Source organism: Mesoplodon bidens, assembly GCF_964165515.1.
Source record: "Mesoplodon bidens genome assembly, chromosome: X".
Classification (NCBI taxonomy): domain Eukaryota; kingdom Metazoa; phylum Chordata; class Mammalia; order Artiodactyla; family Ziphiidae; genus Mesoplodon; species Mesoplodon bidens.
The window spans coordinates 126,071,995-126,096,541 of record NC_138163.1 but is presented as its reverse complement, the minus strand read 5'-3'; the positions used below and the strand labels follow the sequence as shown (position 1 = coordinate 126,096,541).

Genomic DNA, 24,547 nt, shown 5'->3' with positions numbered 1-24,547 from the left:
AATATGCAAGAGGAACCTGGGCTACCATATCATGCCTAAAACTCCAGAGGAGGAAAGAGACTGTAGGAGGTCCAGTGACCTGCTCAATGCCACACAGGAGGCAGGACCCTGGGCATAGCCAGGGCACCTAGTCCATGCCTCTACAGAAGGCAGCCTCCCCTCAGCCAGGCCTCCAGGCCATGGCCCTCCCAGCTAATGTTCCAACCAGGATCCAGAGTTGTCTGACCAGGGGTTTTTCACTGCCACTCTTGGGGAATTTTGACAACAAATCCATTTTAAGCTACTTTGGCATTGGAGAACTTTAAAAAATTAGCCAGGTGAGCAATCAAGACATCCCAAATCTGAAATGCAAATGCTTGTTCTCTAAGGGTCACATTCCTAAATGTGAAATGAAACAGAAAGAACCCTTTCCTCTTACACCCAGTGGCTGTATGCAGTGTCGCCTGAATAGAAAGGTGATTTTCACATGCTTTTTCTGATCTGCCTCTCCCAGTCCAGCTCCACTTTCTTCCCTGGAATGTCAAAGGTACCTGTGTTCATAACAGCACATCTGTAGTTTGAGCAGGAATGAAGGGACTTTAGAACACTATATTCATCTTTGTGGGTAGAGTGCCTTCCTTCCTCTCCATCTTCCTGCTTTCAAGGAAGCAAGAATACCAAAAGCTGATACTCATGTCTTCCCCGTAACCAGCCTCACCTGGTTCTCTGCAAATAATGAAAATAGCTTTGTGACAATTCACCCTTTTCTGAATCTTTGAAGTATTCCTTAGCTATCCATCTGGCTCTCCTGAAAGATCAAATTCCTTATTTCTGATCAGTATTATCTTTTCTATATGTTAACTTGTTTGCAAACATGTAAAACTGCCAGTGTCTCTTTAAGGGGTGTGGGGCTGATGAGGCAAGGGTGGAGCCAGGCTCCCACTCTGATTTAAGCTCAGGCATGCAAGTCTTGAAAACTGGCACAAAGGTGTCATGACTTGGTGATTGACTGGTCATTTTCAGCCCAGGTTTGCTGGAAAGCAGGCGCTTTACCACTATCTGAGAACATCGTGGCCCCTCTGGTAAAGCTAACCTTGGGGTTGATCTAATTATTAGACCCGCGCTATTGAGATGGTTTTTGTAGAGCAAAACAGTTGAATATCACTAATTTAATATTGTTCAATCTAATACCTACCTTGCTGCCTCAGTATCTATAAACTAGTGCTACTCAGTGTGTGGTCTGCTGACTGGGAGCATCAGCATCCCCGGGAAACTTGTTCTTTGCTCCCTGGGCCGAAGTGTTTCTGGCATCCCCAAATTAAAATGGCTAGTTTCTTAGATGACAGGTGAAAAGCGTGTGTTGTGAGTTTCGGGTTTTGTTTTCGGAAGGACAAGCTGATAGATGTGATAGATAGCAAATAAGCACTGAGAGAGATGAAGGGCGCAGCGGCCAGGCTGAACTGTGCCAAGGGAAGTGCATGGACCCGGGGTCAGGAGACCGAAGCTTTGTTTTTACCTCTGCCAAAAATCAACTCTGTGATCTTGGGTCATATCTTTGAACCTTGATTTCCTCCTCAGTACCTGAGAGGGGTGGCCCACACAGTAGCTTTCAGTGTGTTGACTGCTGCCCAGAGCAAGAAATACATGTTTACATCACACCCCGGCATACACGCATACAAATGCACACATATGTGACAGAACCAAGAGCGTCACGAAACAATACTACACGAGGTGCACTGTGGTGTTTTCTATTCTACTCTCTTCCATTTCATTGTTTAAAAAATTCTAGTCTTGATCTGCTAAACGGATTTCACAATCCACTAAAGGGTCACGCCCTGTGGTTTGAAAAAACACAGAACGCCATAATTTCCGAGGTCTCTTCAGTAGTAGAATCCAATGACTCTGCTAGATGCCTAAAGGAATTTTCTGAAAACAATAGCTGAGCTGTGACAGATGGCTCCGTGCTTACATTCTGGAGGAAGTGCATGGTGTAGAACATGGCAGCAGAATGACCCAAAGATAAACAAGAAAATTATAAACCGTTTCCAAGGAGAACATATAGTGCTGCAGCTCTGACAGTGACTCAGAGAATTAGGATCTCTAAGTCATTACACTGAATGCTGCCCAAGTCAACCAGTATCAGAGACCGGGGACATCGAACCTGTCAGAGAGGTCACAGGCTCCCTGGTTGTAGGCAGCTTTCTTTTCAGTTTCCAGATTGTAAGATACCCCCCACACCCCCCACCAAGAGTGATCTCTAGTAGCCTCATTTTTGTTTACACTTGACTCACCATGAAGACAAGAAAATAAAGAAAACAGGAAGTTGGAGAGCTCCAGACTTTCGTCTTTTGAACTTGGACCCCAATCCTGGCTTCTTCATCTTCTTCTGTTCCCACTGCAGGAAGGGGAACTAATATTTAGTAAGCAGGGACATGTCAAGGACTTTATCATTTCCCTGGATCCTACGAACCATTCCGTGAAGGCTCTAGGATCCCCACTTACAGAGGCCCAAAGATTTCAGTCACTTGTTCTGGATCCCCTGCTGCTGTGCTGAATCCCCATCGTTCCATCCCAGAGCCCAGGCTCTTTCCCCCAGTGCATCCTGCCATAGCTTGAATACAGAGTCTTTCTTGGGGGGATGATGCAACCTCATGTAATTTTGGTGACTGGTAGAAAGCAGAGGCATAAACAGAGCAGACAGGACTCCGTCAGACAGCAGAAAGGCCAAACCCTGATTTGTAAAGATGGGGAACTTGAATCCTGGGAACGTTCAGTGACTTGCCCAAGGGCACAGAACTGCGAGTAGAACCCAGGCTTCTGGTGGTCTTTCCACAGGATGTCGAACATTGAAACAGCAGCAGCAATAATTAAACATACTCCTAGTGTGAAGCATCATTTCGTTTTAGAAGTTAGAGAAATATTTATATGGGAAAAATCGTTCTGGCTCCTTTTCGTGCGTAAATAAATACACAGCCACATTCTCCTATTCTGTGGGTGCTAGAACTTGTCAGAAAGCCTAGATTTTTCTGATGCTGAGGGGTCCATGTTGGATGCTTTGTCCACAGTGGGGAACAAGTCTGAATTATTGTGGTTCTGCGGAAAAGGAAGCCCAGCAGGGGCAGACTGTGGGCACCTGGCTCTGGCGCTGGGTTGTTCAACAGGTAGCAGGAGCCTTGGTGCTCCCTACCCTGCTCCCTCCTCCACACTGCCAAGCAGAGTTGGCGAGGGGAAGGAAGGGAGTCGGGAAGGGAGGGAGAGAATGAATAGTCTCGAGTGGAGAAATCCCCTCCCTTGCTCCCGAACGGATCTGGGAAGTCAGGCAGTAGCACCAGAGACCCTGAGTAGATTTCCATTTTGCTTACCAGGCTGGTGACTGCTGAGGATCAGCTGCAGCCTAGCAGGGACCCAGAGAGCAAACCGCCGACGTATCTGTGATGCAATTTCAGATGCTCATTAATATAGTGATGCGCTAAACATGTTCCTTGCTGCTTTCTGTCAGAGGGCATTGGGATGGATGGTTTGTGTTCCCAGCAAGAAAGCGGTGTGATGGGGGTGGGTGTGATGGGTGGAAGGAAGGTTAGCAAGGTACATGTGGGTAGTTAGTCCTGCAGACACTCTAAGAACATTTTAAAAAAATCCCTTCCCCTCCCCTGAAGGGGTAGAAATTCCATGTCAGAGTCACTTTGCACACGTTTCTGGCATTTTCACAACACGTAACGTTCAGACTTTGATTTCAGCTGTCACCTTCCCCTTTTAAATTCTTGAGAGCCTGGGAGAAGGAAGAAGGAGTAGCTTGCGGAGAGAGCCAGCGGCAGGTATGGGGACTCGGGGTAGAGGGGCCTTCCAGGAAGAGAGGCCAAGAATAAGCCTTTTGCACTCCTCTTAAGGGCAGTAAAGCTTTAAGGGAGTGATAAGCTCATGAGGCCAGGAAAGGCAGTACTGAACAAGTACCACCCTAGACTGGGGGCTGGAGAGGCACTGGCGCAAGACTGTATTCGCCCCTGATTTTTTATCCCCTCCCAACAATTCCTAAAGCCGAGCCTCTACCTGTCCTTAGAAGTGAACCTGGGGACTTCCCTGGTGGTCCAGTGGCTAAGAATCTGCGCTCCCAATGCAGGGGGCCTGGGTTCGATCCCTGGTCGGGGAACTAGATCCCGCATGCACGCCGCAACTAAAAGATCCCGCCTGCCGCAACTAAGACCCGGCACAGCCTAAATAAATACATACATACATACATACTTAAAAAAAAAAAAAAGAAATGACCCTGGCCTTTCCAAGAGAGGGGCAGACACCAATCTTCCTCAGTTTCCAAGTCAGCTCATTTCAGATGAACCCAGTGACCATATCCATGCTGTCAATACATCACTACGAGTCAAGGTCTAGACAATCCCATTACCTTCAGAGTTTGACAGGGGGATCAGCTGAGTTCAGTCTAGAAAGACTTTTCACTGCCCTGTGGACGTTTCCTACAATGGCATTTTCTTTCATCAGTTTGGTTTTATGGTATCTGTTTGTAGTGCTGTTTGTATTTCTGGAATATCACATATCTCCTGGACACTTTGTGAAAGATTCACTCAGTTCTTGGTTACACCTAATGCTATGGATGACAGAGTAGCAGTTATGAATCCTTTCTTTCTTTCTTTTTTTGAGAAGCACTAGATACTTTTCACGTGGCAGACAGCCGCTTCACATCCCCCTCCCCCAATCAGCCTTAGTTTAGGCAAATTTATCTCAATATTTGGTTTGGGAAAAAACAGCAGCTTGGAAGCCAGAGATGGTTTCTAATCCCAGATCTTCTACATGCCAGGTGTGTGACTTTGCAAATTTACTCACTTTCTCTGGGCTTCTGTTTCTTTATTGGTAAAATGGGAGCACTACTTTAATCTCTGGGTGGTGTGAAGATACCACGAATATAACGCACCTGGTGTAGTGCTTAGCATATGGCTGGAGCTCCCTGCAAGAGCCTACAGCCTTGGACAGGAAAACTGATACATGCACATAACCTTTTTCCTGTGTAGGGGATAAAAACAAGACATACAGCCCTATTTCCCACTGTAACCTGTGCCATTATCCGCCCCTTCCCTGGGAGGAGTAACAAAGGAAGGAGAGGACAAATACCAGGCAAGGCAAGCAACTGGCTCTAGGGAAGCAGATAAAATAGTGGGAGGGTGTATTCCTTTTCTAATATCATACAACAAATTGCCACAAACTTAGCAGCTTAAAACAGTGCCCATTTATGATCTTGACATTTCTGTGGCTCAGGAATCTGGGCACGGGTTAACTGGGTCTTTTGCTCAGGGTCCCCTTGGCTTGCCATCAAAGTTTTGGTTGGGGCTGAGTTCTCATCTGAGGCTCAGGGGCCTCTGGGTTGTTGGCAGAATTCAGTTCCTTGAGGTTTCTAGGACTGAGGCCCTCAGCTCCTAGAGGCCCCATTACTTGCCACCTGGCCTTCTCTACAATGTGGCAGTTTGCTTTTTTAAGGCCAACAGGAGGGTATCGCTGCTTCTGCTTGTCTTTTTTTTTTTAAGGGCTCACCTGATTAGACCAGATACACCACACTAATTATCTCCCTTTTGATCAACTCAAAGTCAATTGAAGAGGGATCTTAAAATCCCATAATTCACAGATTCTACCTACACTCAAGGGGAGGAGACTATACAGGTTATGTACACGAGAAGGCAGGAATCTTGGGGGCTACCCCAAGAATTCTGCCTACCGGACAGTTCCCTGGATATACCCAAATAAGCTGAGGAGAAACCTTCTTGCTTCTCTTTGTATTAATTTTATGAGACCAAACATTAAGTAAGAGAACTAAACCTACTATCTCGCATGGCTCAGCCAGGGTGAAATTGTTAAATAGAGAAGAAAAAGGGGCAGGGTGAACCTGAAGATGTGGGACAACCTTGCAATGGCAGTGGCACAGCGAGCTTATGAATGAGTGGATTCAACTTTTGTTGAACTGCTATTTAGGAAAAGGAATCGATTTTTTAAAGAAGGAAAGTGGGATAGTTTTCCCTAGAAGAGCTCCATTAGTGCCTGTCTGCCTGCCTCTGGTGGACACACAGTACTAGGTAATGCTCTGTAACCAAAGGACAAAACTGAAAGCAAAAGCTGTTCCCCACACAAAGATGGAGGGCCCACGGCCACTCAACCTCGTTTCTGAGGGGCTATCAAAATATAAGACCCTGAGCATCTGGTCTGTGGTGCTGAGGGAATGAGGGGCTATAAGACTCTCTGGTCTACCCCCAAGTCACCTGGGTCCAGCCCCAAATCCTGGCTTCTGCCTTCCCGCTGAAAGGATGAGCCTGGGGGAGGAGGTGCTCAGAAGTCTCTGCTTCAGGGACTATCCACTGAACCTCCTGCCTCTTCTTTCCAGCAGGCAAGCTTTCTGCTCTGTCCCTGCTCCCAGCTGTCACTAGCACATGAATTCACAGCCACCTCCGTTGAGTTTGGTAATGAGCTCGGCCCTGTTGGGTGGGAGCTGACCTCTGCATCCAGGGAGAGGCTGACTTTTCAAGCAGTCCTGGTCACTGAACCAGAGCATTCCTCTGAGGGGGGCTAAATAAAGGCTCTGTCTTCAGCACTTCCCCCTACTTTACACATGAGAGAAGGAGAGCTCTGATCCAGATGTGGCCCACCCTTTCTACCCCCAAAGCCTCCCACACCTCATCTGAGGCCTGAAGAGGCCTCAGGACTCAATGACCCCTGACTGGTTCGCCAGGCACTTATGGTTTCCAATGAAAGGGTTGAGGTTCTAGAGTAACGCAAGAAAGAAAAGCTGCTGCCTTTATTCTTGGCCCCATAGAACTTTCCCCTGAAAATACTCTTCCCCTACCCAGGAAGATAATCCGGTGATCTCTAACCCTCCGGCTTGAAGTCTTCTTGGAGATAAAACACCAAGTGAGAATAAATCTAGGTCAAAGGGAGTAATCTGCTCTGTAGCTGAGGGTGCGAGAATATAATACATAGTACACTCTGGTTATGGTTGTACAATACAATAGCTACCCGTGGCTATTTAAATTTAAATTAAATAAAATTAAAAATTAAAGGCACTTAGTAGCCACTGTGGCTAGTGGTTACCACATTGGACTGTACACCTAATACAGCATTTCATCATCACAGAGTTCTATTTGATGGCACTGTTGTAGAGGCATAGATAGCATTGTCCCTTTGACCCTGTCCCTGTGATGTTTCTTTAGCATCTTTGGAAATATGTCCTTGTTTCTACTGGTGGTCCTTGCGGTTAGGATGTATTATTCTAGGGGAAACAACAACAACAACAACACTGCTAAAGACTGCTTAAGAAAACAAAAACAACTGCTGTAAATGCAGTGCCCGGGGAGGCGGGGGACTAATTATCAAAAGGCTGCGTTTTCCCAATTTTCTTTCTTCTATTCCCGCCCCACCCCTTCTACAAAAGTATCTTCCCTTCTTTTACATTTGCCTTCCTGCTTTATCTGTAGAGTGTCATGTTTTAGGTAAGGCTTCCCAGACAAAGTGAAATGGTACACCAGATTTCAAAAAGAAAAGGATCGGACAGGAACCAAAAGTTTGTTTGGGGCACAGGAATAAACAGTGGGACAGAATGCCCCCAAATCACACCCTGGGAAAAAAAGGAAAAGCAGAAGGAGAGGACGAGACTGGGAGATGCAGGGTAGGTCTGGTCCAGATAGTAGGTCTGGAGGGTAAAGCAGACTGGGGCAGTTCTCGCCATTCCTGAGGCTGGCAGGCTGCCCAGGTGCTCAGGAGCTCCTCTGTGCAGTAACTTCCTAGTCAGACGCTTCCTGCTTAGGAACAGTGCCTTCCATAAGAATTTATCTTTGACTCACGGGTGATCTCCATCTTAGGCTCAGTGTGTGCATGAAGAAGACATAATGGGTTAAATGCTGTGTTCGGGGGAAGGAGGCCTTCTTCCTTGATCTCTTGGAGGAGTCGCAAGGACCGTGTCCCTCTCCTCACCAGCACTGTCTGTGGTTTCCCTCCCTTAACACCAGTCACCCCTTAATGAGTTCTTTAATGCCTGTGCTCTTCCCTGGGCAAAACTAGGGAAGCTAAGCAATGCTTTGAAAGGTGGCAGACAGTGGAGATGGCAAGTAGAGGGCAGGATAATGCTCAATAGTGAGGGTCGGGGGCCGGGGGTCACAGGAGACAGAAAGCAGGGCAAGGGAGGGGCAAAGTTCAAGTGGGCATCAGGAGCAGGTGTGCAGAACTACAGTTCTGAGGGCCTGCGGCCAGAAGACTGGAGCTGGGGCAAGCTTTTCCACTCACTCCTGAGGCTCTTCTCTGCCTTCTTGGAAGGCAGGACCTCACCCCACCCTGAAGCATGGCTGGCCAGGGGCTTGTCCAGGTTCACGAACAACTGTGTCAGAGAGTGAGAAGTGAGGGTGTAGAGAGGAAACTGGCTGGTCTCGGACAGATGCTTGGTGTCCCGGGGTCTCCCATCCCTTGGCTTGGGGGTAAAGGTTGTCCTATCTGTATCGTAAACTTGAAACCTTTCTCGAGCCTTAAGCAAGTTCCTCTTGTGAATGCAGCAGTCTGGATTTCTACTCCACTCCACCCAGACTCCACCCCTGTCCCGCCCCAGGGTCTGCCAAATGCACAACTGAAAGCTTCGGATGGATAATGCCCTGTGTTCCTCTTTTGTCTTGCAGCCGTCTCCAACCTGGACATCGAGAGCAAGCTGAGCGTGTACTACCGTGCACCGTGGCACCAGCAGAGAAACATCTTCCTCCCGGCCACCAGGCCGCCCTGCGTGGAGGAGCTGCACCGCCACGCCCGGCAGAGCCTGCAAGCCCTGCGCAGAGGTGACTGATCTCGGGCTTGGGGGCATTTCAGGGAGAGAACTTGGAGCTCATCCCATCAAGGGGTTGTTTTCTGTCCCATCGGTCCCAATACCTCCCCTTATTATAGCAAGTACTTTGAAATGCTCCGTTTTCTACCCTGAAATGAAATGCATGGGTAATATAACCTGCCTATTGATGTAACTAAAAATAGCATTATGGCCTGAATATGATAATAAAGAGAACTTAAAAGGAAAATTATTTATAATAATAATATTTGCAATATGCAAATGCCCAGGCACGGCTGCACTAGAAGACATAATGAAGACAGATGTTTGTGCCTATCAAAAGTAGGTTTGGATTAAGTAAAGACAGAAGTCATTCTGAACACAAAGCACAGAGAAATGAAAGAGTCAGGGGGCAGGAGGACACAACCATAGAAACTGGTGCATTCAGCACATAATATACATGAGCCAAAAAAAAACCCCTCTGGATTTTAATTAGCTTTGACTCAGAAGTAGGTTCTAGGCTTTTCCCTTACAGGAAATTCTGGCGGGCTGTCTGTGGGGCCTGGGGCGCTGTGTCAGTGTTCAGGACTGCACTATGCCTCGTAGGATGGCTGTCATCCTTGGCTCCAGCCCAATCATCTAACAAACAACTGGAACCTTCCCCAGGGGGTTTCTTCTGCTGCTGTTGAGAACCAGTGATCTGGTCCATTCTACAGCATAGCACATGGAGCCCTAGAGAGGTCAGGACACTTGCTGAGGGTCACATGCAGCAGGTTAGGTACAGTGCCAGGACCCAGACCCAGGCCTCCAGACCCCCCAGCCAGAGCTCTTTTCCTCCGCACCATACACTGTGTCCTAGGGAAATAAATATTTCTAGTTCTAGTTCTCTCACAGTCCTGAGAAAGCCGGAGAGAGGCACACAGCATTCAAGGTAGAAGATACAGCCTCTTCTTCCACTGGTTACTTTTCAGTGCCTTACAGCCACTCTAATTAGGACAAGGAGATTAAAAACTGGCATCATCCTTTTCAGAGCCCCCTCCGTTGGTGTCAGAAGTTGGCAGGCCAGCTTGTTTGGCCTTTAGATTTTTGCTGTGGAGACACATGGGGTCTGTACATTCAGTGTCTTCGTTCCAAATTCCCTATGCTCCTTTAAGGAATGGTATTTTGCAAGAGTATTAAAATTCAAATAAAATATTTTTATGTCACTATCAGGACGGAGAAATAAAATGACAAATGTTGTTTTCAGCTTTTTTCTTCCTCATGTGTATGACTCTTCCCTTTTGCCCATCCCTTGTCTTTTTTCCCTTTAATGAAAGAGCTAACCTACTAATCTCCCTCATGCAATTGTTTCTAAAAATTCCCCTTGGTTATTAGTAGCAGATACTGTGACCCTTATAATGAAGGGTGACAGTATCCTCTCAACCTACTGCTGGCATTCTTACTATTCACTTCAATTTTATAGTTGGCTGAAAAGTTCTCTACCAAATTTTTAGTGCCAGCCACCTTCCAGAAAGCTTCGTTAACACTCTTACTGTTCCTCTGCAGCCTGGATTCGGCGCCCTTGCCATAATCGCCTGTGCATCATCCCATTGTGCCACTTATAAGCTTCTATCATATCATAACTAACCACTTACGGGCCTGTCTTCTACCATTAATCCATGAGCAACTCAAGGACAAGGATGATATCTTATAAATTTTCTTTTTTTACTTTTTTCTTTTTTTTCTTTTTTCTTTTTTGCCACACCACGCGGCTTGTGGGACCTTAGTTCCCTGACCAGGGATTGAACCCTGGCCCTCGGCAGTGAGAGCACAAAGTCCTAACCACTGGACCGCCAGGGAATTCCCATAAATTTTTTTTATTCAAAGCATTCAGCATGACCCTGACATAATAGTAGGTCCTCAATGAATGTTTGTGCAACTGAATCAAATTCTGTAGAAAACTGGTTGAGTACTGAGGGCAGAGAATGACGACAGAGGAATCTAATCATTCTCACTAAATACTTTCTCTGATCCCATCATTAGAGAGCTTGAGTAACGTTAGCCCTTTAGACATAATTATTTTTATCCCTTTATTATTATTCATAAGTCATCTCTGATTAGATTTTTCCAGATTCAACCAGATAACATTAAGCTGCTCGTAAGCTATCACATTTCCCTGTGTTGTCAGGTTTGGACTTAACGGCAGAACTAAGGAACAGCAAGCGCCAATATCAATTTTCTCAGAACTTCCTCCTGGGGGCTGAGGGATGGATACGGGGCCTCCTGGGGTTTGTAAGGAAGACGGAGGAGCTGCATCTTGCCCTCCACAGACAGACAGGCTTGCTTTGTGGTTGTCTCAATAGCAAATCTTGGGTGTAGTAGTTTTAATAGCACTGCAGAGAGCCATAAACAGGAATTATAGGCATCATAGAATTAAAAACATGCAGTGTAGAATTAAAATTAGAAAGTGGCTTTTTTTTTTTTTTTTTTACCCTTGTCCAAGAAACAGTAGCTTAGTAGTGCATTCATCAGAATACCACTTCTGCCATCTGGTGGCCATGGCTAATACTGACCTATCAGACAAGGCCTTGCTCACAAACGAGCTTCCCTGTAGGTTCTCTATTTGGACAGCTGGAATGTCCTGGCTTCCACCAGAAGGGAGTGGATGATGAACCACAGACAAGCTAGGCTGTGGTGTGCTCCTTTTGGAAATGGGGCTCTAAGGAGGGAGCTGGGGGACTGAGATCAGAACCGAGAAATTGGCTGCCTTCAAGATCTGCTCAATAGCAAACCCCTCAACAAAGTCTCTTGAGGGCCAGGCACTGTGCTACACCTAGGATTCAGAGAGAAATAGTGTGTGGTCCTTGCCCACAAGGAATTCCTGGTCTAGTGAGGGAGACAGGCAAGTAACCAGGTAATTTCAACACAGTGATATGGGGGCTCAGAGGAAATATGGGGGCTCAGAGGAAAGGCACTAATGATGCCATGGAGCTTCAGGGAAGGCTCCTCAGAGGAAGCAGCATCATAATGGATTTCAAGTTATTTAGAATCTGATTCCTCTTTTTTTCCTTTTCTTAGCAGTTCTTTATGCTCAGAGCCAATAATGGCTTGAAGTGATGCCAATGTTTATGTTTGTGAGACAAGGAGAGAGAGATTATTAAGAGGCTATAAAGAGAGATTTATATTTTATATTTCCTTTCCTTTCAAGCTTCAGGGCTGGGGTCTAAATTTCACTGGTCTAAAGGAATAAGCACCAAGAGTCTACTGCAGTTTCAGGCTCTAGCTGACGAATGTTCTCCTCACACCACCACCAGAAAGAAGTATTAGGGACCCATTAATCTACCTGCCTACTCCCGGCCTGGGGCAAATGAAAGGGTAGGAGGGGAGAAATTGAACGGGAAATTGAGTTGATATCTCCCTCCAGACTCCTCCCTTCCTCTTACCTTTTCCTAACTAGTGACACCTATAGTTTACTCTTCATTATGCATTTAAGAATTTAAAAGCTTTTCCTTACACTGCCCATTTAGAAAAGCCCACTGCTTCCTAGCAGAGAAAAATGAGGGTGGTGCTGGAGGTGGGCACTTTAACATGGAAGACGTTTATCTCAAAAAGACTTTCTTGGAAGGGAGATCAAGGTGGCAGAGTAAGACATGGAGCTCACTTCCCCCCTACAAATACATTCAAAGATTCTCACAGAATACCAGCTGAAAGCTGTCAAAAGATCTCATATAACCAAAGCTGCAAGAAAGATCCCCACATAACCGGGTAGGACGAAAGGAGAGGAAAAAAAAAGGAATCAGGATGGGACCTGCACCCCTGGGAGGGAGCTGTGAAAGAGGAAGGGTTCCCTCACCCTGGGAACCTCCTTTGCTGGCTGGAAGGTCCGCCAGGACAGGGGAGCTGCAGGGGCCTGGAATTTGCAAGAGAGGAGTGTGCCCGGGCTGACTTGCTGCCAAGCAAGATACAGAGGGACCGGCTGACACCTGCCATGCTGCCACACCTCCCAGCCTGAGATGCGTGCCAGCTGGTATGCACAGCTCATGGGTGCTGAAACTCAGGCTCCAGTGGACAGACACGGGAAGAGGACTTACTTTGGCTGCGCAGACACATCCTGAAGAGCCTGGAGTGTGGTCTGGGCTGCAACTGGGGGGGTGCACACCGGACGGGGCACAGGTCCACCAAAGGACCCCATTATCGACGCATGAAGGGCCGGGTACGGGTCCGCCATAGACGCCTCATTGTCGGTGTGCTCACTGCAGGGTGCGGCTCCAGCCACACCACACTTTGGGAGCACGCACGTACCAGGGCTGACATCAGAGCCAATTATCAGCACTCCCACCCTGGGGCAGCAGGCTTTGGGAGCTCATGCTTTGTGAACCTGCACACTTCAAAGGCAAGGCTGATGCTCGAGCCAATTGTCAGCGCTCCCACAGCCGAGACGGGTCTCAGGGCGGCACCAGCAGCAGCAGATTTTGTGGGTGTGCACACCGGGTGGCAGGAGGCCTCACAGAGTCACAGGTCCTGGCGGACAGCTCCTGAGGAGGAACACAGAGCGGCTCCCAGAGGGAGTGCTCCGGTCCCGCCTACCTCACGCTGCAGCTGAGAACCAGACCTCAGGGCCTCTACTGCAACAGCTGGGGAGGAGACCCTGCCCCTGACAGGGCTGTGACAACCACAAAGCAAAGATGAGGCCCCACCCAACATACGGTGCAGGCTCTGGCCAGCACAACACCAAACACCCCCCCCCATCAAGGGTGGATAGTGGCCAGCATCATACCAAATAGAGCCCTCACACCAAAAATACTGGACTCACACAGTCTACACCAGGACACTCCCACATAAAAACAGCCTTTCAAGACCACAGTAGATAACTGTTTCTCCTAAATTCGTGGAGTTAGAGAAATATAAGTAAAACGAAAAAGCAGAGGAACTACTCCCAATTTCAAAGAATAAGAGAAAACCCCTGAGAGAACGATGAAACAAACCTCACCAGTCTACCAGGCCCTGAGTTCAAAAAGGAGGTAATAAAAATGCTAAAGAACCTAAGAAACACTATTGATAGAAATGTAGATCACTGTAACAAGGAACTATTCAATAGAGACCATAAACAGGAGCCAATCAAAATTAGACAACTCAAGTGTCAAGATAAAAATGAGCTAAAGTCAATAAACAGCAGACTAAATAAGTCTAAATAGCAGAATGAATAAGTCATCTGAAAGATAAAATAACACAAACCACCCAATCAGAACAGCAGACAGAAAGACAAGTGAAAAAAAAGTGAAAGCAACATACGAGATCCATGGGATAATATAAAGTGTACCAACCTACACATAATACGGATTCCAGAAGAAGAAGAAAGAGAAAAAGGGATCCAAAATGTACCTGAAGAAATTCTGTCTGAAAACTTCCCAAACCTAAAGAAGGAAACAGATATCCAGGTACAGGAATCACAGACCGTCCGAAACAAGATGAACCCAAACTGATCCACACCAAGACACGTAATTAAAATGGCAAAAGTGAAAGATAAAGAGAGGATTCTAAAGGCAGCAAGAGAAAAAGAGAGTCATTTACAAGGGACTATCATAAGGCTATCAGCTGATTTATCTACAGAAACTTTGCAGGCCAGAAGGGGGTGGCAAGACATATTCAAAGTTCTGAAAGGAAAAAACCTGCAACCTAGGATACTCTGTCCAGCAAGATTATCATTTAGAATAGAAGGAGGGAGAAAGAATTTCTCAGACGAGCAAAAAACTAAAAGAATACAGCAATACAGCAATACTCATGAAAAGATATTCAACATCAGTAATTATTAGAGAAATGCAAATCAAAACTACATTGAGGGCTTCCCTGGTGGCACAGTGGTTGAGAAGCCACCTGCCAGTGCAGGGGACATGGGTTTGACCCCTGGTCCGGGAAGATCCCACATGCCATGGAGCAACTAAGCCCGTGCGCCACAACTAATGAGCCTGTGCTCTAGAGCCCACGTGCCACAACTACTGAGCCTGCGTGCTGCAACTACTGAAACCCACGTGCCTAGAGCCTGTGCTCTCAAGAGAAGCCACCACAATGAGAAGCCCGCGCACCACAATGAGGAGTAGCCCCCACTCGCCGCAACTAGAGAAAGCCCGTGAGCAGCAACGAAGACCCAACACAGCCAAAAATAAATTTATAAAAATTAGTAAATAATAATAAAAAAACTTCATTGAGATATCACTTGACACCAGTCAGAATGGCTATCATCAAAAAATCCACAAACAATAAATGCTGGAGAGGGTGTGGAGAAAAGGAACCCTCCTACACTGCTGATGGGAATGTAAACTGGTACAGCCACTATGGAGAAAAGTATGGAGGTTCCTTAAAAAACTAAAAATAGAGCTACCATATGATCCTGCAATCCCGCTCCTGGGCATATATCTGGAGAAAAACATGGTCCGAAAGGATACATGCACCCCAATGTTCATTGCAGCACTGACAATAGCCAAGACACGCAAGCAACCTAAATGTCCATCAACAGAGGAATGGATAAAGAAGATGTGGTGTATATATACAATGGAATATTACTCAGCCATTAAAAAGAATGAAATAATGCCATTTGCAGCAACATGGATGGACCCAGAGATTGTCATACTGAGTGAAGGAAGTCAGACAGAGAAAGTGAGATAGATATCATATGATATTGCTTATATGCAGAATCTTAAAAAAATGATACAAATGTACTTATTTTAAAAATCAAAACAGACTCACAGACTTAGAGAACAAACTTATGGTTCCAGGGCAAGGGTGGATACTTAGGGAGTTTGGGATGGACATGTACACGCTGCTATACTTAAAATGGATAATCAACAAGGACCTACTGTGTAAAACAGGGGACTCTGCTCAATATTATGTAACAACCTAAATGGGAAAAGAATTTGATAAAAGAATAGATACATGCATATGTATAACTAAATCACTTTGCTGTATACCTGAAACTAACACAACATTGTTAATCAATCAACTATACTCCAGTATAAAATAAAAAGTTAAAAAAAAGGAATATAGAAATACTAAACCTATCCTACAAGAAATATTGAAAGGTCTTCTCTAAACAGAAAAGAAGCAAGAATCTATAGGAAAGGGAAAGTCACAACAGGAAAGGCAAATATATAAAAGGATTGGGGGGCTTCCCTGGTGGCACAGTGGTTGAGAATCTGCCTGCTAATGCAGGGGACACAGGTTCGAGCCCTGGTCTGGGAGTATCCCACATGCCGCGGAGCAACTAGGCCCGTGAGCCACAACTACTGAGCCTGCGCGTCTGGAGCCTGTGCTCCATAACAAGAGAGGCCGCCATAGTGAGAGGCCCACGCACCGTGATGAACAGTGGCCCCCACTTGCCACAACTAGAGAAAGCCCTCGCACAGAAATGAAGACCCAACACAGCCATAAATAAATAAATTTTTAAAAAAAGGATTGAAGATCACTTAAATAAGCCAGTACATAAATTTAAAAACAATCAAAAAATTTGTGAAAGCAATTATAACTATAAGGAACAACAAAAGGATAAACATGAAGATGTAAAAGAGGACATCAGAATCACATAATGTGGGAGAGGGGAGTAAGAATATGTAGTTTTTTTAGCATGTGTTTGCGCTTACATGACTATCAGTCTAAAGCAAGAAGATACAGTTATGGTTTAACATACTTGAAAACCAGGGTAACCACAAATTAAAAACATACAGTGGTCTCACAAAAGCCAAAAAGAAAGGAACTCAAGCATAATACAAAAGAAAACCATAAACTACAAAAGGAAAAACAAAAAGAAGAAAGGAACAAAGAAGAAATACAAAATCAACTGGAAAACAAGGTTTAAAATGGCAATAAATACATACTTATCAATAATTACTTTAAATGTCAATAGACTAAATGCTCTGATAAAAAGACATAGACTGGCATATTGGATAATAAAACAAGAACCTACAATCTGCTGCCTATAAGAGACCCACTTTAGGGTTAAAGACATGCATAGATTGAAAGTGAGGGGATGGAAAAAGATATTTCATGCAAATGGAAATGACAAGAAAGCGAGGGTAGCAATACTCATATCAGACAAAATAGACTTTAAAACAAAGGCCATGAGTAAAGACAAAGAAGGACCCTGTATTAATGATAAAAGGATCAATAAAGGAAGAGGATGATATTACACTCATTAACGTATATGTATGCAATATAGGAGCACCTAAATACATGAAACAAATACTAACAGACATAAAAGGAGAAACTGATGGGAATACAATAGTAGCAGGAGATTTTAACACCCCACTGACATCAATGGACAGATCTTCCAAACAGAAAATCAATAAGGCAAGAGACTCTAAATGACACATTAAAACAGACTTAATTGATATCTACAGGACACTACATCCAAGAAAACCAAAATACACACTCTTTTCAAGTACACATGGAACATTCTCTAGGATAGACCACATACTAAGACACAAAACAAGCCTCAACAAATTTAAGAGAAAAGAAATTATCTCAAGCATCTCTTCTCTGACCACAATGGCATGAAACTAGAAATCAACCACAGAAAGAAAAATGCGAAAAAAATGATTACATAGAGACTAAACAACATGCTACTAAAAAACACAATGAGTCAACAATTAAATCAAAGAGGAAATTAAAAAAATACCTCAAGACAAAGGAAAATAAAAACACATGGGCTTCCCTGGTGGCGCAGTGGTTGAGAGTCCGCCTGCCGATGCAGGGGACACGGGTTCGTGCCCTGTTCCGGGAAGATACCACATGCCCCAGAGCAGCTAGGCCCGTGAGCCATGGCCGCTGAGCCTGCGCGTCCAGAGCCTGTGCTCTGCAACAGGAGAGGCCACAACAGTGAGAGGCCCGCGTACCGCAAAAAACCACAAAAAACAAAAAAACACAACCATCCGAAATCTATGGGATGCAGTCCTGAGAGAGAAGTTTACAGCAAATACAGGCCTTCCTCAAAAAATAAGAAAAATCTCAAACAACCTAACCTTCCACCTAAAAGAATTAGAAAAGAACATATAAAACCTGAAGTCAGCGGAAGGAAGGAAATAAAGATCAGATCAGAGAGGAAATAAATAAAATAGAATTGTAAATAATAAAAAAGTCAATAAAACCAAGAGCTGTTTTTTGAAAGGGTAAACAAAATCGATGAACCTCTAGCCAGGCTCACCAAGAACAAAAGAGAGAGGACCCAAATAAACAAAATAAGAAATGAAAGAGAAACAACCAATACCGCAGAAGCACAAAAAATCATAAGCAAAAAACTATGAACAGTTATATGCCAACAAAATGGACAACCTAGAAGAAACTGACAAGTTTCTAGAAACATACAGCCTGCCAAAACTGAATCAAAAAGAAACAGATAATTTTAACAGACCGATCACTAGAAGTAAAATAGAATCTGTATAAAACAATAACAACAACAACAAAAAACCTCCCTGCAGACAAAAGTCTAGGACCAGATGGCTTCACTGGGGAATTCTACCAAACAAAAAGAAGAACTCATACCTATCTTTCTCAAACTATTCCAAACGACTGAAGAGGCGGGAACACTCCCAAAATCATTTTACGAAGCCACTATCACCCTGATACCAAAACCAGACAACAATACTACAAAAAAACAAAATTACAGGTCAGTATCTTTGATGAATATACATGGACAATTCCTCAACAAAATATTAGCAAACTGAATCCAACAACACATAACAAGGATCATACACCATGATCAAGTTGGATTCATTCCAAGGTCACAAGGATGGTTCAACATACACAAATCAATCAACGTGATACACCGTATCAACAAAAGAAAAGACAAAAACAACATGATCATCTCAATAGATGCAGAAAAAGCATTTGATAAAATTCAACATCCATTCATGATAAAAATTCTCACCAAAGTAGGTATAGAGGGAACATATCTCAACATAATAAAATCCATTTACAACAAACCCACAGCCAATATAATACTCAACAGTGAAAAGGTGAAATCCTTCCCACTAAATTCTGGAACAAGACAAGGATGCCCACTCTCACCGCTTCTATTCAACATAGTATTGGAAGTCCTAGCCACAGGAGTCAGACAAGAAAAAGAAATAAAAGGTATCCAAATTGGAAGGGAAGAGATAAAATTGTTATTGTACACAGATGACATCATACTCTATATAGAAGACCCTAAAGACTCCACACAAAAACTGTTAGAACAAATAAATGAATTCAGCAAGGTAGCAGGATACAAGATCAATATACAGAAATCTGTTGCATCTCTTTATACTAACAATGAAATATCAGAAAGAGGAAGTAAAAAAACAATCCCATTTACAGTTGTGCAAAGGGCTTCCCTGGTGGCACAGTGGTTAAGAATCCACCTGCCAATGCAGGGGACATGGGTTCGAGCCCTGGCCCGGGAAGATCCCACATGCCGCAGAGCAACTAAGCCTGTGCGCCACAACTACTGAGGCTGCGCTCTAGAGCCCGCATGCCACAACTACTGAAGCCTGCACACCTAAAGCCTGTGCTCTGCAACAAGAGAAGCCACCTCAATGAGAAGTCCGTGCACCACAACAAAGAGTAGCCCCCGCTCGCCGCAACTAGAGAAAGCCCACACGCAGCAATGAAGACCCAAAGCAGCCAAAAAGATAAAATAAATTTAAATAAATAATAAAATTGTGCAAAAAAATATAAATAAATAAAACCTAACCAAGGAGATGAAAGACCTATATGCTGAGAACTATAAAACACTGATAAAGGAAACTGAAAATGATACAAAGAAATGGAAAGCTATCCCATGCTCTTGGATTGGAAGAATTAATATTGTTAAAACAGCCATACTACCCAAAGCAATCTACAGATTTCATATGATCTCTATCAAATTACCCATGATATTTTTCACAGAGCTAGAACACATAATCCTAAAATTTATATGGAACTACAAAAGACCAAGAATTGCCAAGGCAACTCTGAGGAAAAAGAACAAAGCTGGAGGCATAACCCTCCCAGATTTCAGACAATACTGCAAAACTACAGTAATCCAAACAGCATAGTATTGGCACAAAAACAGACAGATAGATCAAAAGAACAGAATAGAGAGCCCAGAAATAAACCCACACACCTACAGTCAATTAATCTTCAACAAAGGAGGCAAGAATATACAATGGAGAAAAGACAGTCCCTTCAGCAAGTGGTGTTGGGAAAGCTGGACAGCCTCATGTAAATCAATGAAGTTAGAACACAACCTCACACCATACACAACAATAAAACTAAAATGGCTTAAAGACTTAAACATAAGACATGACACCATAAAACTCCTAGAAGAGAACATAGGCAAAACATTCTTGGACATAAATCATAGTAATGTTTTCTTAGATCAGTCTCCCAAGGTAAAATAAGTAAATGCAAAAATAAATAAATGGAACCTAGTCAAACTTATAGGCTTTTTCACAGCAAAGCAAACCATAAACAAAATGAAAAAACAACCTACAGACTGGGAAAAAATATTTGCAAACGATGAGAACGACAAGGGCTTAATTTCCAAAATATACAGACACCTCATACAACTCAATATCAAAAAAACAAACAACCCAATCAAAAACTGGGCAGAAGACCTAAATAGACATTTCTCCAAAGAAGGCATACAGTTGGCCAACAGGCACATGAAAAAATGCTCAACATCGCTAATTACTGGAAAAATGCAAATTAAAACTACAAGGAGTTATCACCTCACACCAGTCAGAATGGCCATCATCAAAAAGTCTAAAAATAATAAATGCTGGAGATGGTGTGGAGAAAAGGGAACCCTCCTACACTGTTGGTGGAATGTAAATTGGTGCAGCCACTATGGAGAACAGTATGGAGGTTCCTTAAAAAACTAAAAATAGAGTTACCATATGATCCAGCAAACCCACTCCTGGGCATATACCTAGACAAAACTATAATTCAAAAAGATACATGCACTGCTATGTTCATTGCAGCACTATTTACAATAGCCAAGACATAGAAGCAACCTGAGAGTCCATGAATAGATGAACAGATAAAGAAGATGTGGTGTATATACAATGGAATATTACTCAGGACTAAAAAAGAATGAAATATTGCCATTTGCAGCAACATGGATGGACCTAGAGATTATCATACCGAGTAAGTCAGACAGAGAAAGAGAAATAATATATCACTTATATGTGGAATCTAAAAAAAAAATACAAATTCATTTATTGACCAAACAGAAACAGACTCATAGACATAGAAAAGAAACTTATGGTTACCGAAGGGGAAAGGGGAGGTGGAGGGATAAATTAGGAGTATGGGATTAACAGATACACAGCACTATATATAAAATAGATAAACAACAAGGATTTACTGTATAGCACAGGGAACTATATTCAGTATCTTGTAATAACCTATATTGGAAAAGAATCTGAAGCTGTATGCCTGAAACTAACACAATATTGTATTCCATTGGTTTTTTTCCCCCTTAATTAATTAATTTATTTTTGGCTGCATTGGGTCTTCATTGCTGCATGCTGGCTTGTCTCTAGTTGCAGCGAGCAGGGGCTATTCTTTGTTGCGGTGCACGGGCTTCTCATTGCGGTGGCTTCTCTTGTTGTGGAGCCTGGGGACTAGGCGCGTGGGCTTCAGTAGTTGTGGCATGCGAGCTCAGTAGTTGCGGCTCGCGGGTTCTAGAGTGCAGGCTCAGTAGTTGGGGCGCACGGGCTTACTTGCTCCACGGCATGTGGGATCTTCCCGGACCAGGGCTCGAAGCCGTGTCCCCTTCATTGGCAGGCAAATTCTTAACCACTGCCCCACCAGGGAAGTCCCACAATATTGTAAAGCAACTATATAGTTATTTTTTTTAAAGTCTTCCTGATGAACAATGGCTATGGTGGCACTTTAGCAAAGACCACCTGTGTGGGGATGAGGACTTTTCTCTGGTTGTGAATGGGAGTCAACATTTGTCTAAAGAATCCCAAGCAGGGCTTCCCTGGTGGTGCAGTGGTTGAGAATCTGCCTGCTAATGCAGGGGACACGGGTTCAAGCCCTAGTCTGGGAAGATCCCACATGCCGCGGAGCAACTAGGCCCGTGAGCCACAACTACTGAGCCTGCACGTCTGGAGCCTGTGCTCCGCAACAAGAGAGGCCACAATAGTGAGAGGCCCACGCACCGTGATGAAGAGTGGCCCCCGCTTGTGACAACTAGAGGAAGCCCTCGCACAGAAACTAAGACCCAATACAGCCCAAAATAAATAAATAAATAAATTAATTAATTAAGGAGCCAGATTTAAGGAAAAAAAAAAAAAGAATCCCAAGCAAAGGTAGATGAGAAATACTGCCACATTTTCCTGACACAGACAAAGTCGGCAGTTGAGGCAGGGAGGCCCACAGACAGGCCAGTCAGACATGGACAGAAATCAGAAGGCTCAAGAGTGCTCAGGTACTGGTTTAGAGTACAGCACACTGACTACAGCAAAGAGGAAAGAGGCCAGCATTCGGGCGGCCAGTGTAAATAGGCAACAGGACCAGAGAAGGACCTAACAGCAAGGGCACAGCGAGGGCACTAACTACACAGCCCACGGGAAAGGTAGGGCTTTAGAGTGCATTCTACTGTTACAAAAGCAGACCTTAATGAAAGCATTAATTTGTTCTTCCTTTCAGTCACTCCACATTTATTGAGAACCCACTATATCACAGGCACAGCAGGGCACTGTGACAGAAAGCTGAATATAATCTCTGTTGTCCAGGGGCAGCCTTCTATAAAAGAGGCAGACATATAGAGACATCCTGATTTTTATCAATACAATGACAGAGATGAAATGGCCACTGACACTACAGGGCCTTCAGAGAAAGGGCATCTGACGCCACCTGAGAGGGTCAGTGTAGTTAGCTGTTTCCTAACACGGGCAAACGAATTAGTGTCTTATGAGTAGCCAAATATTCTATATTGTCAATGTCCAAAGAATTAGAATGTGATAAAATGTAATTATAATCAAGTACTATCAAATCCCAGCAGTCTTGCTCTGATTAGCGAGGTGTGTTTGGACGTTCTAGAGCTCACAGGTCAAGAAGTGGTGAAGAGCAGAGCCCTGGGGCCAAGTGTGTACCACTGACAGCTCGGCAATGACTTAGCCTCCCTGATTGGTTTAGGCATCTGCACAAGAGGGACACTATCAGTGCCTACTTCATGCAGTTGTCAAGATAATGCACCTAAAAGCTTTTGCAAAGCATCTTTGATGCATGTCAATTGCTCAATAAATATTGGGCATCATAATTATTATCGTAGATGTGCTGAGTAATGGCAATTTTAAACAACAGAAGACAGATTAAGACATCTGCTGCTGCACAAATTTCTACCTTGGTCATATTCAGTGGGAGTCACGAGATTTCAGGCCCTAGGCATGAGTGTGGGCTGGGTTTTGGCAGGCAGGGAAGCCTTTGGTGTGGCCAGTATGTTGGGGAGGATGTGCTTTGGGGCTCACTGAGACACCCAGAAAGCTAAGCTGTGCTGTTGATGTCTCAGTGATTCTTGTCAGTGAGTCGGGACCACTTCATCGCACACAAGGAAATTTCTTGGTTTTTCCCAGAAGTACCTTTATTCCTAAATCAGACAACTGTCACCATTGGGATTTCTTTACTTTCTTAGGAACCCAGGATTTGAAAGCCATGTGAGTGTTGTGGGTGACAGAGCTTAGATGGGTGCAACGGTGTGCAGGCCACAGGCTCTGTTTTTAAAAAGCGTAATAAAGAAATAAATGAATAAAGCCCTGATGTGTAGGACTCTGCAGTTTCTGTGATATAAATACTCCCACCGTAGCCTATTTCAAGCTACCAACAGTTTAAAAACTGGCTCGCAAAATTCCTGAACACATAGCAATCCGGGCCCCTGAGCCAATGTGAGCTGGCTCCATCACCCACTGGATGGCTGTGAGCATCTGTCGCTACCACTCTGGGAGGCTCTGGTGTGTCTGTGCCTACGGTCCACTCCAGGACTGACGTCAGCAGATCTTGCACCACTGTTCTAGATTTTTTTTTTTTTTTGCTCATGTTGTTTTGAAACGAGGCATGTTGAGAAATATACTACTTTTTCCAAACATAGAGTGAACCATCTTGTACAATGACTATGAGATGGACCCACTGAAATGCAGGTGTCCAACTTCATATGAAGTGAAAGTTTAGTTCAGAACCATTCTGAAAAGCTTATTTGGTATACAAATGAGCTGGATTAGCAAAATGTCACTTTTTTCCAGCCTTTTGCTCATCCTCCCAAGGGGGAAAGAGAAATTGAAAATGCCAAGTATGTTTCTGTATTATCGCTTTTTCTGCCCCCAGAACACCGGAGCCGGAGCGATCGCCGGGAGCAGAGAGCTGCTGCACCCCTTTCCGTAGTAGCTCCTCCACTGCCCGCCTACCCCCCAGCTCACAGCCAGAGAAGACGTGAACTTAAGGACCGGCACTTCTTAACGGTGAGCTTGATGGCCAGGCGGCAGCCCTGTACCTGCTCAGCGGGAAGTATGAGTGGGTCTTGGACGTCAGTTTCACTCCTCCTACTGAAGGAGACTGGGCTGCCTGAAAGAGCTAATCATGGGCATCTGAAAACAGAATTTTTCCCCTTTCATTCCTGAAAGGAATGCCTCTTTTCTGGGGAACAGGGTGGGGATACAGATTTTTTTTAATTGGCTGCACAATGCAGTAAAGCAATAATAGTTAAGGACTCTAAAATCAGGGAAATTAGGAATATTGGATTAGCAGATACACACCACTATATATAAAAAAGATAAACAACAGGATTTA

The 24,547-nt window shown here is 44.3% G+C and overlaps 1 protein-coding gene and 1 long non-coding RNA gene across 5 annotated transcripts in view; one reads left to right on the top strand and one right to left on the bottom strand.

Moving 5' to 3' along the window:
* LOC308609564 overlaps positions 1-24,547 on the bottom strand; it is an 89,470-nt gene that overhangs the window by 22,613 nt on the left and 42,310 nt on the right. The gene's annotated exons all lie outside the window — the stretch shown is intronic.
* NHS (NHS actin remodeling regulator) overlaps positions 1-24,547 on the top strand; it is a 339,886-nt gene that overhangs the window by 275,764 nt on the left and 39,575 nt on the right. For all 4 annotated transcript variants that reach the window (XM_081223246.1, XM_081223245.1, XM_081223247.1 and 1 more), the window contains 2 exons: positions 8,631-8,783; positions 24,086-24,219. In XM_081223246.1, coding sequence (XP_081079372.1) covers positions 8,631-8,783; positions 24,086-24,219 — 287 coding nt within the window. The remainder of the gene's footprint in view (positions 1-8,630; positions 8,784-24,085; positions 24,220-24,547) is intronic.